At 39.1% G+C, this 13,212-nt stretch overlaps 1 protein-coding gene across 1 annotated transcript in view; it reads right to left on the minus strand.

Moving 5' to 3' along the window:
* Nucleotides 1-6: 6 nt before the first annotated feature.
* Nucleotides 7-13,212, minus strand: part of cnot6l (CCR4-NOT transcription complex, subunit 6-like) — a 16,399-nt gene continuing 3,193 nt past the window's right edge. The window contains exons 2-12 of the mRNA XM_023414411.2: nt 12,015-12,136; nt 10,681-10,867; nt 8,995-9,080; nt 8,087-8,176; nt 7,836-7,904; nt 6,667-6,824; nt 5,790-5,944; nt 5,397-5,548; nt 3,749-3,976; nt 3,363-3,565; nt 7-289 (exon numbers count right to left, since the gene is read on the minus strand). Of these exons, the coding sequence (XP_023270179.1) occupies nt 68-289; nt 3,363-3,565; nt 3,749-3,976; nt 5,397-5,548; nt 5,790-5,944; nt 6,667-6,824; nt 7,836-7,904; nt 8,087-8,176; nt 8,995-9,080; nt 10,681-10,867; nt 12,015-12,126 (1,662 nt within the window). The 5' untranslated portion in view covers nt 12,127-12,136 and the 3' untranslated portion in view covers nt 7-67. The remainder of the gene's footprint in view (nt 290-3,362; nt 3,566-3,748; nt 3,977-5,396; nt 5,549-5,789; nt 5,945-6,666; nt 6,825-7,835; nt 7,905-8,086; nt 8,177-8,994; nt 9,081-10,680; nt 10,868-12,014; nt 12,137-13,212) is intronic.

The raw sequence follows: 13,212 nt of genomic DNA on the forward strand, positions 1-13,212 counted from the left end.
GGGGTAAAGGAGGGTGGGCGTGGGAGTTGGCGGGGTAATGGGGGGGTGGGGTCTCTCTCAGGCTGCACTACCTGTTGACCGGCAGGTGCAGCCCGTTTAGGGGGTTGAGCGGATGGGACAGGGGAGGGTGCAGCTCCAGCTGGGCCAGCAGGGAGAAGTGGTCCGAGGGGATGTGGGGGTGGGGGCAGCCGGTGATGTTGTTGTCGATGAGCCACTGGCTGTCCAGCGGTCCCAGCAGGCCCAGGACACTCATGTGGGTCTTGGAGAAAAAGATGTAGTCGATCACGCCCTGCAGACACAAGCGCATCATGAGATCGAAAATCAATACTTACTCTGAATACTTTAGATTCTGATCGGATACTTCTCCTTTTAAAACCTTTTTCTTTAAATATGACAGTGTTTGAAAACCCTTTTTCGAATACAACTCTTAAATTTTGTCTCAATATAAAGGTTTTGGGAACTCTGCTACTACCAGGGGACCGGTAGTTTAGCTTAGCACAAAGACTGAAAACAAAGGGAAACTGGTAGCCTGGCTTTGTATGAAGGTAACAAAATCTGCAAATTACTGCCCCTGAACAAGAAAAAAGTCTTTCACTTCATTCCCAGTAAAACAGTAACATGACACAAAGCAGCTGCACAATAACTTTGCATTTTAATGCAGTGTTGGGAGATGTCCCTGGCTCATGATCTGAGACTTCAGCTCATTCAAAACTCGAACCAGAACCAAGAGGAGAGAGAGAACATCAGCCCAGTTTCAGCTGCTCTGCTCTGGCTTCCTGTTACATTTTTCCCTTGTTAACTAAAAGACCTCCAAGAACACTGAGATCATCTACAGCTGGTTTATTGAAGGTTCCCAGTAACAGTCGTAGGAAAACTGGGGATACAGCCCCAGTTTTTTTTTTTTTTTTTAGTATTTTTAAAAGAAAGTTTAATTAAAAAAATGGGATCTTATTAGAGATAATTAAACTTTCTCTACACAAATTTTACACTTTGCTCAGCACCTCTTTTAAATGCTGTTATAAGTATTGACATCTTACTGATTTTATACTTTCACAGCAATCCATCTTTAACTTTAATTAATTATTCATTTTTATTATTTATTTCATTTTTATTATTATTTTATTATTATGCCATCAAATTTACACAAATGTTTTTAACATGTGTTTATGTTCATTTTACATCTTTTCATGTGATGTAATTGCTTTGTAGTTAAACCACTTTGAGCTGCATTTCTTGTATGAAATACAAAGAAAATCCATATCGGTCGGGCCCTATTTATTATTATTATCAAAAGTATTCAGATAATGCTCTACAGCGAGAAGCTTCACTTTGGCCCCTTCAGAGCTTTTCTCAATCATTATCATCATCTTCATCATTATTTATACTGAATAAAATATGTGCTTTTACATTCTTGGCCAAAAGGGAAAATCCACAGTGGGACAAATAATGAAGAAAGGATCCTTCCATCTGAAATTAAAGTTGTCTGTCTAAGAGGAATCGGTGTATATTCATCTTCTAAAATGGACAGCGTTATGAAAGAATTTCATGATGACTCTGGTGAGAAAACTGGAGGTGAAGACGTCTTCAGTGTATTTGTCAGTCAAATAAAGGAAAGATTCTTGTTTTTGTTTATGTGAAGGAAAAGAAAAACCTTCTCGCGCATAAAGACTCATCCTCTTTCAGCAGCATGTTGGTCTCGTATGAGTCACCTGCAACGCTTTGAACGGCAGATGTTTAGGCACTAATGAGTTGACTCATTTCATTCTGCCTACCTAACCCTTACCATTAATTAGTCACCCAAGGAATTAATTCGTTTATACTGAGTTAAACACCTACAAAAAAAAAAGAAAAAAAAACTCCACACAACTTCCACACAAAACAGGGATTATTTGATTTTTCCTCAAGTTTCAAAAAGGAGCCTTTTGATTTTTCTGTAAGAAGCTCTGCACATTAAAGGTCTGTGTAATACAGTCGGGGAAGTTATTACTATTTACTAATGTAATAACTAACAGGGAGCAGAACTGCCTGCATGACTCATTACAAAACCAGAGTGTATGGGATAACCTCCAACGCTGCACCGATTAGGGTTTTCCACATACAGTTGGATCGCCCACAGAAGAAATACTCATAATGATATAAGACATCCCACATATATGAATCTAATAATTAATACACTGCTGCATCAGCTAGATTCAGGCTTTTAAAACTCCCACTGTTGAACTGTTTTTCCTTTAACCTGATGCTCCACTAGACCCAAAGATTGTAACTGCTCCGTTTAAAAAACCATTCATCACAAGTGGTGAGAAATCAGCCTTAGTGAAAAGGCTGATTAAAGATCATTTGGATTTATTTTAAAATCTTATTTAGGATTTTGATGATCACAGCATGATCACAGCACAGGTGTAACAGTGTCTTTATCTCTACATGCCAACACAAAAGTGAGGATCAGGAGACACTGGTCAGTTACACCGAGTCTCCAAACCTGACTTCAAGGCCATAAATTAGCTTGAAGAACCATCCCATACAGAAATGTAATATATGATGTTGCTATATATAAGAAGATATGACATATAGGAACAATACCCGTAGTAAAATTTATAAATGTACATATATTAAAAATATCCACAATTGATTTTTATAGGGTGTAACATGTTGCAAGCATATATGCAAACAATATATATTAAATGTATATAGGCAAGTTTATTAAAACAACTTACAAATAAAAACACTATATACTTATATATGTTTTTATAATTAATTTCAAATAATTTCAACATTTCTATCTTCCTATTCTGGGAAAGTGTCAAAGCTTTGGACCTATTGTAATTAATATCAACATATAATGACTCAGATTAATGTAAAATATGTTTAAAATATAATCATACATACATTACCATACATGTTTGTATGGGCTAGACATTTATTTCAATATGTGAAATTGTTCCAATTTCTAATATGTTTTATATATAATTTTTACATTTGTTTTATTTTATTATATATTATATTATATATATTACATTAGCATATAGCAGGGGTTTTACATGTGTTAGCTCAGTTACTTCTATACACACAGGTTTTATTATCGCTAATGCTGTTCTACAAATTTGAATGTTTTATTTTTTTGTGTTCTAGGCCTCCATTGGTTTCCATTCATTTTTATGCAATCTGAAAAACTCTTAGCAGACTTGCTTGAATTGTGGAATTCAATCGAGTTTCACAAGTTTGCCTGTTGATTCTCTACATTACAAAAATGAACGTAAACCAACGAAGAACTGCAACAGAAGGCAAATAGATCCATTGGAAAATAATCAGAAAATTAGATATTTAAAACCTGCGAACAGACGCACAGAGGAGGCTCTTACCTTGAAGTCATATGTGTAGTTGGTGTAAGGCATCAGATTGCTGTCGTAGGCGCTCTTCAGCTGGAAGCTGTGTGTGATGCTTCCGTCTGAGTTGCCGTTCTTGCCGTTGCAGCTGAAGTTGGTCAGACATTCGTTGTAGCGTAGCTCCTTGAAGTCCTTGTGGTTCTCAGCCACTCCTCCGTTGCTCAGGTATTCCACCACACCTGGATCGTGCAAAAGTAATAATCTTATTCTAAAAGGTGCGCCACGTTAATCCAGAACATCCCTCTTATTGTTTGACAAATTTATACCGTGTTGATGCTTTAACACCGATAATAGAGACTAACCACCCAACCAGAGACTGAGTGTGAGACTCAAACATTATCAGACACGTGAGACAGTCCTACCGGAGTCGGGCAGCGAGTTGAGGTCAGCACACAGGACGATGGGGATGGAGGATGGGTCAGAGGTCGGCGAGCCGGCCGCCACAGAACCCGAGGCCCTCTCGGCGATGCTCTTCAGCTCCGACAGGAACATCATGGTTTGGATCAACTTGACGTCCGAGTACTCGGGGTCCCAGTGCATGTGGGCGTTGGCCACCAGGATCAGCTGCCTCTCCTGTGGCGGCTTCATGCCTGAAAACGGGAGGGAAAAACTGGATTATGCCACAGATACACAGCCAATGATGGAATTAAATCAGCTCCAGTACAATTACACAATCTTTAACAAAAAAGAAAACACTCCACAAACTATTTAGGTGTGATGAAAGAAATCTAAAAAGGGGAGAAAAAAAACTTAAGAGGGAAGGAGGCTTGTAAAATCCCCCAAACCTCCAAACAAACATGGTCTTATTTTGGTTAAAAAAAGTACAGAGCTCTGATGCAACTAAACGCAGAAGTGCTGAGATGGTAAAAAATAATTAAAAGGGAAGAAAGATTATTTACAAAACGTCAATGAAAAATGGATCAAACCACAAACGGGAAGTTCTGCTGTAAACTGTAAGTATCACTATGAAAAACACGTCAGCAAATATATTACCACTGCAAGAATTATATTATAACAGACCACTGGTCTCCCTTGATTGACATCGCATGTATTGTATTGATTTATAATCAAAGTCACAGCTGACACCTTGTGGGAAAAAGACGTTACTGCAGATAAACTTTTCCTGATGCTTTTTTATCATTTGGCAAACACATAAATTTGGATTTGCAAGATAACTGAGGATTTGTGTGTTTTTATATATTATATCACTATCAAATAACATAGAAACTCACACATGTATCTTCTCAAGACACGACTACTGTCCTGGCTTCTTGTCCGTTTTAGAATTGATTTAAAGATTTTACTGATCACATCGGGGTCTGAAGGTGACCGTGCTTTTGCCATCAAGCAGTGACTTCTTTTAAATCACTTCTTAAAAACTAATTTCTACAGCCCCGCTTTCATGTGATGTCATCTTTTTATTGTCTTTTTATCGTCCTCTGATTGCTTTTTGTTGCTTTTTTTACCAGTTCTACTCTCCTCAGTTTTTATTATTTTTATTTATATCTAGGTATATTGTATTGTTTATGTTTTCGCTCTAACTTTACCTCATTTCTATCCTGCCTTTGTTTGGCTTCACTGTCTGGCTTTCTGTTATAGGATATATATATATATATATATATATATATATATATAAATATATATACACACACACATATGTTGTTGTTGCCTTGTTGTCAAAGCACCTTGTACACTCGGTTTTTACAGGTGCTGTATAAATAAAGTTATTATTATTGTACTATTATTATAAATGGAATCTTTGGGGAGTGGACTCATCAATGAATGCTATCTGTTATATATTAAACGGTTAATTGAGAACAATAATTGACAGATTAATTGCTAAATGAAAATCATTAGGTAGTAGTAGGTTTTATTGTTGTTAATGACACGTATGTGTCTGGGAAGCTTGGATCGCCTCGGATCAAAGATCAACAGGATAAGAGATGTGTGACATTAGAGCCTCTGTTTTGTCGTGAAGACGGTTCACAGAGCGACTCCTTCCGTTCTTACCACCGGAGAACACGTCCTTGTTAACCTCGAGCAGAACGGCCACCCCGATATTATCTTTGGTCATCACTCTGTTCAGCATGACCTCCGAGCCCTCGGAGTTGGCCATCGCCACCTGGTTGAACTCCACAGTGTGTTTCTGGACCAGAGTAAACCTGCAGGAGCACGAGAAGCCACAAAGAAGCATTAACATCCACAGAGGACTCGGTTTTAGAGTAAAAAACTTCCCGCTTTACTTAATAACAGGAGGCATCCTGCCAACACCACACGCAGTCACCATGTGGTCTGAGTCAGATTCAGATCAACTTCTGTAAAGCTCTACCTCTATAAATATCAACGTACAAACCTACAAACACATGAAGCACGTTCTGTCAAACATAGAAAAGTTAAACTCACTTCTCGGTCTTGAAGAACACAGCGCAGCCGTCCACGTGCTTCCTCTCCTGTTCAGAAACCAGTTTGGCACGAGACTTCGGACAGAAGTAGCCGTCGTAGCCGCGCTCCTTTAGTGTTTCCAGAAACAACGTGTAGTACTGCTCGGTTTCCACCTCCTGCAGACACACAGGGCAAGAAAAAGTCATCTGAGAGAGTCCATGAAATGTTTGTGGAAAGGTGTTAGTGAGTAGTTTTCTCGATATTCCCTGATCCGGATGAAGTTGCTCCGTCCTGAAGATGCCTTTCCATAAAAGTCAAAAAAACTACACAAAAATAAAACTAACTAACTTGTTACTGGGCTGAATTTTTTCATATCAACTCATCCTTTCTCTTTTCAATAATCCACTTAATAAACTAAAATTAAAAGCATAAAAAGATGAAAACCAGGTGTGAAAAAGAGGCAACGTCCATAAGTATTGAATAGTACTGCACTCTTTCTTTACGTTCTCTTTTCGGCTTCCAAAAAATTACATTCCAAACATTCCAGCCAAAGGAGAGTAAACATAGTTTCCTGCCCCGAGGACTGGAACCTAAACCCAGGACAGTTAATCAGTAATGCATCTGCCTCTTTATCTGTTCCACTAGACAATGCCTCGGTTGTGCTGAAGGAGAACGGTCGGACACCGTGAGTCGATGTGAGCAGCTGATAGCGGCCGTGCAGCTCTACAGACTGAAGAGACTGAACGGCTCAATAGAAACGACACTGTTCATTAGAAGAGAGCGGATTTCTTTTCTGATTACCGTCTACTCCATTCTCAAGTCAGCTTAAAAGTCGAACACGCGACAAGAGGAACAACAAAGGCAATGTACTCCTCAAGCAGAGAGGCCCGTCCTTTACCTGCAGGCTGATGATGTCTGCGTCACAGTTGGTGATTTCCTCCATGATGCCTTTCTTCCGGTACTCCCAGTTGAGGGCCCAGGACGGACAATAGCCGTACAGCTGTCGCGTGGCGTACTTGTCGCACAGCACGTTGTAGCACATGACTGTGAACACGGCTGCAGGAGAAGATGGAAACGTGGAAGATACATTCAATTTGAGTTTGGGCAGAGTGTAGGAAATATCAAAATATTTGAGGACTTAGTTTTAAGTTACCGAGAAGTTAAAACATCAGTCAGCAACATGAACATTTTACTATTGTGCAAATGCTGCAATGTTAGCGGTTGTAAATAAATCTGAGTGAAACATTTTATGAGTTTTTGTACTTTGGATGAAACTGGACATGGATCTCTCTCACACACTTCTCCTCCTCATTTACTGGCTTAATGTTAAAGGGAAGTTATGACTCTCCCGAGGCCAAAACTGAACGGTTCATTTAAAATCTTTTAGCATTTTATCTCACCAGACAGTTCTTTTTCCCAGAAGTAGCTTTAAGCAGCGTCTCTTGGTTTTTCAGTTGTTCAGTTGCACAATCACCTCTTTTGTCTCAGTGTGTCATTATCCCACATCCCGTCTTTAACCGTGCTTCCAAAGCAGCAAAACTTGTGTTGTATAAATGTGTTTTATTAATAAAGGATGAGGTTGTCATTGAGTTTCATTCCACACAACTTACCACAACAACCGAATGAAACTCGACATGCTCTAACATCTCTGCTCCAATAGGCCTGTAAGCGTTATTTTTTTCCTTCCTCTCACTTATTTTCGGGACAAAGTGACGGCCAACATTTAAAGCTGTGACGCTCTGGGCAGTTTCCCATCTTGGCAAGTGACAGGAAAAAAAAAAAAAAACAACTTCCAAACCACAATATCCAGTAAGGAGATGTCAGTGAACTTAGTCTACCTGACTGTTCTGTGATTTAAAAGAAAGAAAAAGATGATAGAAGTGTGGTTCCTGACTTTTGGTGCTTCAAGTATATTTTGATGCCAGTATTTTACCCAAGTAAAGGATCTGAGTACTTCTTCCTCTGCTGATTATAGCTGTTTTAAATAAAATAATAAATAAATACGTGTCTAATCTTTACACCAGCAGGAAGTTGAAGGTGTAACTTGCAGTAACTTCCCTCCCTTACCTGAGGGGATCATTTGGTCTCGCTCTTTCAGAGTGATCCAAGGTCTTTGGGGCAGCTGCTCTGGGTGCACTGGAAACAGGGCAGGGCAGCGGGAGAATGAGGATTAGTGCTCATTTGTCCACGACAAACACAATGGCATACCTGCTATGATATACCTCAGGTTCTCGCGTTTACAATAAACTGCAGGTTAAATATGCATGAGTTCCGATAAACGGCCGTGCGGTTAAGGTGACGCGGGCCGAGCCATTCACCTGCTAGATTGTCGAGCATGTAGTTCAAAAGCTTTCTGGTTCCGTCCGACTCCTGGTACAGATTGAGGATGTCCTGGGACAAAGGGTTTCCTGCAAAACAACCAATACAAACCTTCAAATGATAAAAAAGAACAAAAGCATGATACAAACAGAAACTCAATTAAAAGCCGTTTTATAAAAAGATTCCACAATTGAGGAGCCCTCACACCAAATGCCCCACCAGCCTCTGTCTCAAGCCTCGCCCTCAGAACTGAGAGCAACAGCTGATGTGCATTTCTAAGAGAGCAAGCAGGGGGGGTAAGAAGGTCAATAATATAAGATGGGGGGGCCAATAAGATTTCAAAATCACTTCTGAACGCCAATCGAGGAAATTTCTCTCAGGCTTCTCTCTGGAGCTATAGCAACAACAGGTTGGTGAGCCAATCAGAAGAGAGGATGCTCTGAGCCTCTCCTCGCATTGGCTGACTGTTTTCTGTGTTATCCATTAAAAATAGAGCAGAGATCAGGTAAAACACTCAGAGATGGTGGGTCCAGGTGGGCGGGGCTTGGTGACTGCTTTGTTGTGACATCACAAAGTTACAGGAAGTCCTGACGGCTGGTTTTAAGGCTCAGTTTCTGAATACAGGCTGTGTGCATTTCTCTATGGACTGAGGCTTTGATACTTTCACAGTATTAATATAGAACCTAGACCTGATCTATAATCAAACTACACATGGAGATCCCACTTTATACAGTACGAGACCTTTAAAATCTAAAATTCAGGTTCGAATCAAAGATTATTCCCAGACTAAAGTTTGGCTCACATACTCCCTGTGTGTTCTGGTATATGGTGGATAGTGGTAATTTAAAACTGTCAGAATATAATCTCTATGTCCAAAATAGTGAGAGTGATCACAGAAGAGACTCACCTTTTAGCCCCAAGGTTTGTAACTGGAAAAGCCTCCCAAGTTCATAAGGCAGAACTCGCAAAAGATTGTTGTTTAAAAGCAATTCCCTGCAACAAATAGGACACAGATGTCAGATGTTTTGCGTTTCAGTCTTTTCTTTTCTTTCACAAACTTTCTTTTAACAGTGCAGTAATTCCTTGTCATTGGTGTATTTTTTATTTTTTTTGCTGGTGTTAAAAACATCTTCTGCCATGTTCTGCTTTGTTGTCACTTCAGTTTTAGTCTTCCAGTCAAAATGTGCCTTTGCTTGTCATCTTTGATGTTATGCGTTTGTCACTTTTGAGGTGAGATGCTTTTCTGAGCTTAGAAGGGAAAAGTATTCTCACCCACACATTTTTATAAAATCTCCCTCTTTTCTTGTGAGTGTTTGATCACTGCGTTTTAACCACCGTGCTGTTTGATCACTTTCCTTATGTGCGTTGGGACCCTTTTGTCACATAATCCTTTAAACGAATTGTCTATTTTTCCCAGACAAAACACACACCGTTAACTGAAAATGAAAGCTTTGCACAAACGTGCAGTCATTAGCAAAATTGAATCCTTTGTGTAAACTTCAAGCAAGTGGACGAACGCCAGCGAACATGAGAACTGGAGCCTGGGTTTGTTTGCTTCCGTTTCAAATAAAGAATTATCCAAACACAGCAGCAACAATGACCCTCATTCATGAAGTCATTAGTTATTACATTCAGCCGTACACAAATTACATCTGAAATTCAGATCTAGTTTAAAAGATTCAATACTACGACCACATCCATTTACTTCAAACAGCAGCTCATATTTTCACTGTGCAAACAGAATTAATGGAATAATTACAGATTATCTTGTTGCCAGATGTGCTGCAGTAAATCACATAACAAATGCATGCATGTAGTTTAAAGACAGGCTCGCATTTTTTCAAGTCCGTCTTACAACAATGCAGATTCCTCCTGATCGCTCTGTCCATTAAGAGACCCTCTGCTAATGTAAGCGATGGCGGAAATAATCCACAGTCCTCCTTTCGTGCAAAAATGTTTTCCAGAGTCTATTCAAGCAAGGCTCCAGCAGTCTGAGTTATTCAAATTCAGTGGAAAACTTCCAAAGTCTTTTTAGTAGCATGTTCCCCTTTTTGTGTTGTGCTGGACTGTGTTTATATTCTTTTTACATAAATGAGTCAGAGCTGAATGTCACAATCTTAGAGGGAAAAAAGGGAAATCTCTGGACTTTTTCAGACTTTACTACATCCACTAACTCACAGAGTTAGAGGCAGCCAATACTTTCAAAGGTCATGGTTATATGAGGCCATTGTGGGAGATGTTACCTGTTAATGAGCAGGTCTGCTTCATGATAATATTGGGTGTTCAGGATTTAATTGCTGAAGAACCCTGATTCATCTGGTAATTAATTCACATGATTATTAATATATTGAAAGACGGTTTCCCAATTGCAATCCAAAATAACATAGTGTGATGTTATCAATATTTTCCAGACCTACTGCAGAACATTCAATCATTCAAACAAAACATAATGCTAAGCTAATTTTTCTTGTCATATTTGTAAAGCCTGTTTTGAATCTCCAGATGTTCTGAGTTTTCACTGCACTGTGAAATCATGTCGGTCCCTAAACGCATCTCTGCCACACTGATTTTTTTTCCCCCGCAGGTGACCAACCTGAGTGAGACCATGTTGCCCAGTTCGGCGGGCAGGCTGCGGAGCTTATTGGACGACAGGTTCAGGTAGACCAGGTTGGGCAGCTTGGCAATGTCCGGCGGGATGCGGCTCAGGTTGTTGTCGTTGATGTGCAGCGCCGTCAGATGAGTGAGCGTCCACAACGAGCTGCTCAGACTCCTCACCCGCCCTGAGTCCACACACACACACACACACACACACACACACACACACACTATGTCAGCTTTGTGATCAGGGAACAAAACAGACACCAGGTCTATTGAAAGCCGATGTGAATATTGATATTTGTGTTTTGTGGCAGATGTTGTTTTCCCTTGAAACCATTTTAATTTTGGACTTTTTTTGTGCCAAGACAAAGAAATAACTTCAGTTTTTCAGCCAGAATATAATTTTTTCAGGGTGAAAAACCTCATGAAACTGCATTCTCACCATCATGTGACCCTAAAACCTACAATTGAAACCAGACTGATGGAATTCAGCATGACTCTGGGAGCTATTACTGCACTTTAATACAGAATTTACCATTTATTTTTTTTTACAAGGGAACCGACTTAAATTTTTAGATTTTTCTTTAGTAGCTTTCATCAAGAAGAAATCTCCCTTACATCTTAAGAGAATGACACTGACTTATTGTTTGATATTGGGAAACTACAGCAGAAACCTCATATTAATTATTAACTTAATCTTGGGTTTCTGGGGAAGTTTAATGATTAACATTTCTTTCAGTTTCTTATTCATTCACTTATGAACCTCCGAAACTCTGTGATTCTGTCTGAGGTTGTCGATTCACATCTGAGGTCTTGGGGTCATTTATGTGCTTTACAGATAATCACTAATTTAACTGGCACTCATTTAATCAACAGCGGGTTGGAAGAAATATTCATTTTTCAGTAAGGCTGCAACTTATTTTCATTATTGATTCATCTGCTGCTCAGCTGGGCTCTGCAACACAAGACATTAGGAAGTCCAGCTCAGTTTCAGTTTGCACGCACACGCATAAAACACTGACTTCAGTGTGAGGGAGATAAAGAAAAATGTCAAGATTCCTATCAGTGAGATCGGGAAACAGCAAGCACACAATGAGAACAACACTGCAGCCTTTTTATTCTGCTTCATCTCACTGACTTTTTAAAAACGTTTGTCCTTCAAGCACTGGGAGAACTGGAGCCAGCACACAGGAAACCAGTATGAGATCTATTTTACTGTTTCTTTAGAACAACACATTGGATTATTTTGACTCTTTTCACCTGGACGTTGACGGTTTTCACTCTAAACTGTTTAGCTACAGAAGCAGAGGGAGAGTTAGTTAGACTGACCAGATATCTCCAGCTCGGCCCAGTGAGACTTCTTCCCACTGGCCGCCTCCTCGGCTGACATGATGGTGTAACATCTACGGGGATCTGGGGGATCATATTTTTCCTTTGGCATACCTGTTAATCTGAAAAACACAAAGCAAAGGCAGAGAGAGATTTTAGTTTGATTTCACAAACCAAGATGACTCATTAGCTGGCACCGGGGTGGCAGCAAAAATTTTTTTGGCGCTACAAAGAGCAACACAACCTCACAGACATATGATAATTATAAAGAATGTTTTAAATGGATAAATAAAAAGTCTTTAAAGAATATGACAAATGTAGAGCTGCAACAATTAGTTGATTAATAGATATCAGAAGATTAACAGGAAACTATTTTATCTTCTTAAACGTGAGATCTGACGCCTTTCAGCTGTTTGTCAAAGAAAACAGATGAAAATGCCACTTTAGACTGTGGGACATTATAATGAGGCGCCATTACGATTAATCAAGAAGATAACTGGCAGAGTAAGTAATAATGAAAATAATCATTATCCCTTGATAAAAGGCTTTACCATTCTTAAAGTCACACAAGGGAAAAAAGTTTCAGGGATTAAAAATGGTTAAATAATACTTAATAATCATGTGAAATAATTAAGATTTATATTAAATAATTAATTCATAAACATAACAAAATAAAAAATATTTTCTAGTATTGTAATATTAACATGTTTGGTCTTTGACATGGCAAAAGTTGCAGCAATATTTTGGAAATCAGAAAACCACGGCTGCACTTAATGATTATTCTTTATTATTGATTAATTTGCCAATTACCTTCTCGATTATTACACTGATTTACAGTCTGTAAATGTCCAACACCCAAACATATTCATATTCAGTTTACAGTGATATAAAACAGAGATAAGCAGCAAATCCTCATACTGGAGAGGCTGTAACCAGAGAATGTTTATAGTTTTTGCCTGATAAATTGCTCATTGATTAACGCCACCGATTATTTTTCAACCAACTGATTACTTCAGCACAACAGCAAATAAACAAAGAAAGCTTCCTGTTCATATTGTGGTATGTTTAAGACTAAAAGTTGTGTTTGGATGAGAAATCTGTGGCTTCTCTTTAGCAACACTTCTGACTCTATTCTGAAAAGGCTAGAGCGACAAAACACATAAATCTTGCAATAAGAGTTGCCCCCCCACCCCCGACC

The sequence above is a fragment of the Seriola lalandi genome, unplaced genomic scaffold, assembly GCF_002814215.2.
Source record: "Seriola lalandi dorsalis isolate HSWRI2012SDOR001 ecotype SW California unplaced genomic scaffold, Sedor1 jcf7180002054524, whole genome shotgun sequence".
Classification (NCBI taxonomy): domain Eukaryota; kingdom Metazoa; phylum Chordata; class Actinopteri; order Carangiformes; family Carangidae; genus Seriola; species Seriola lalandi.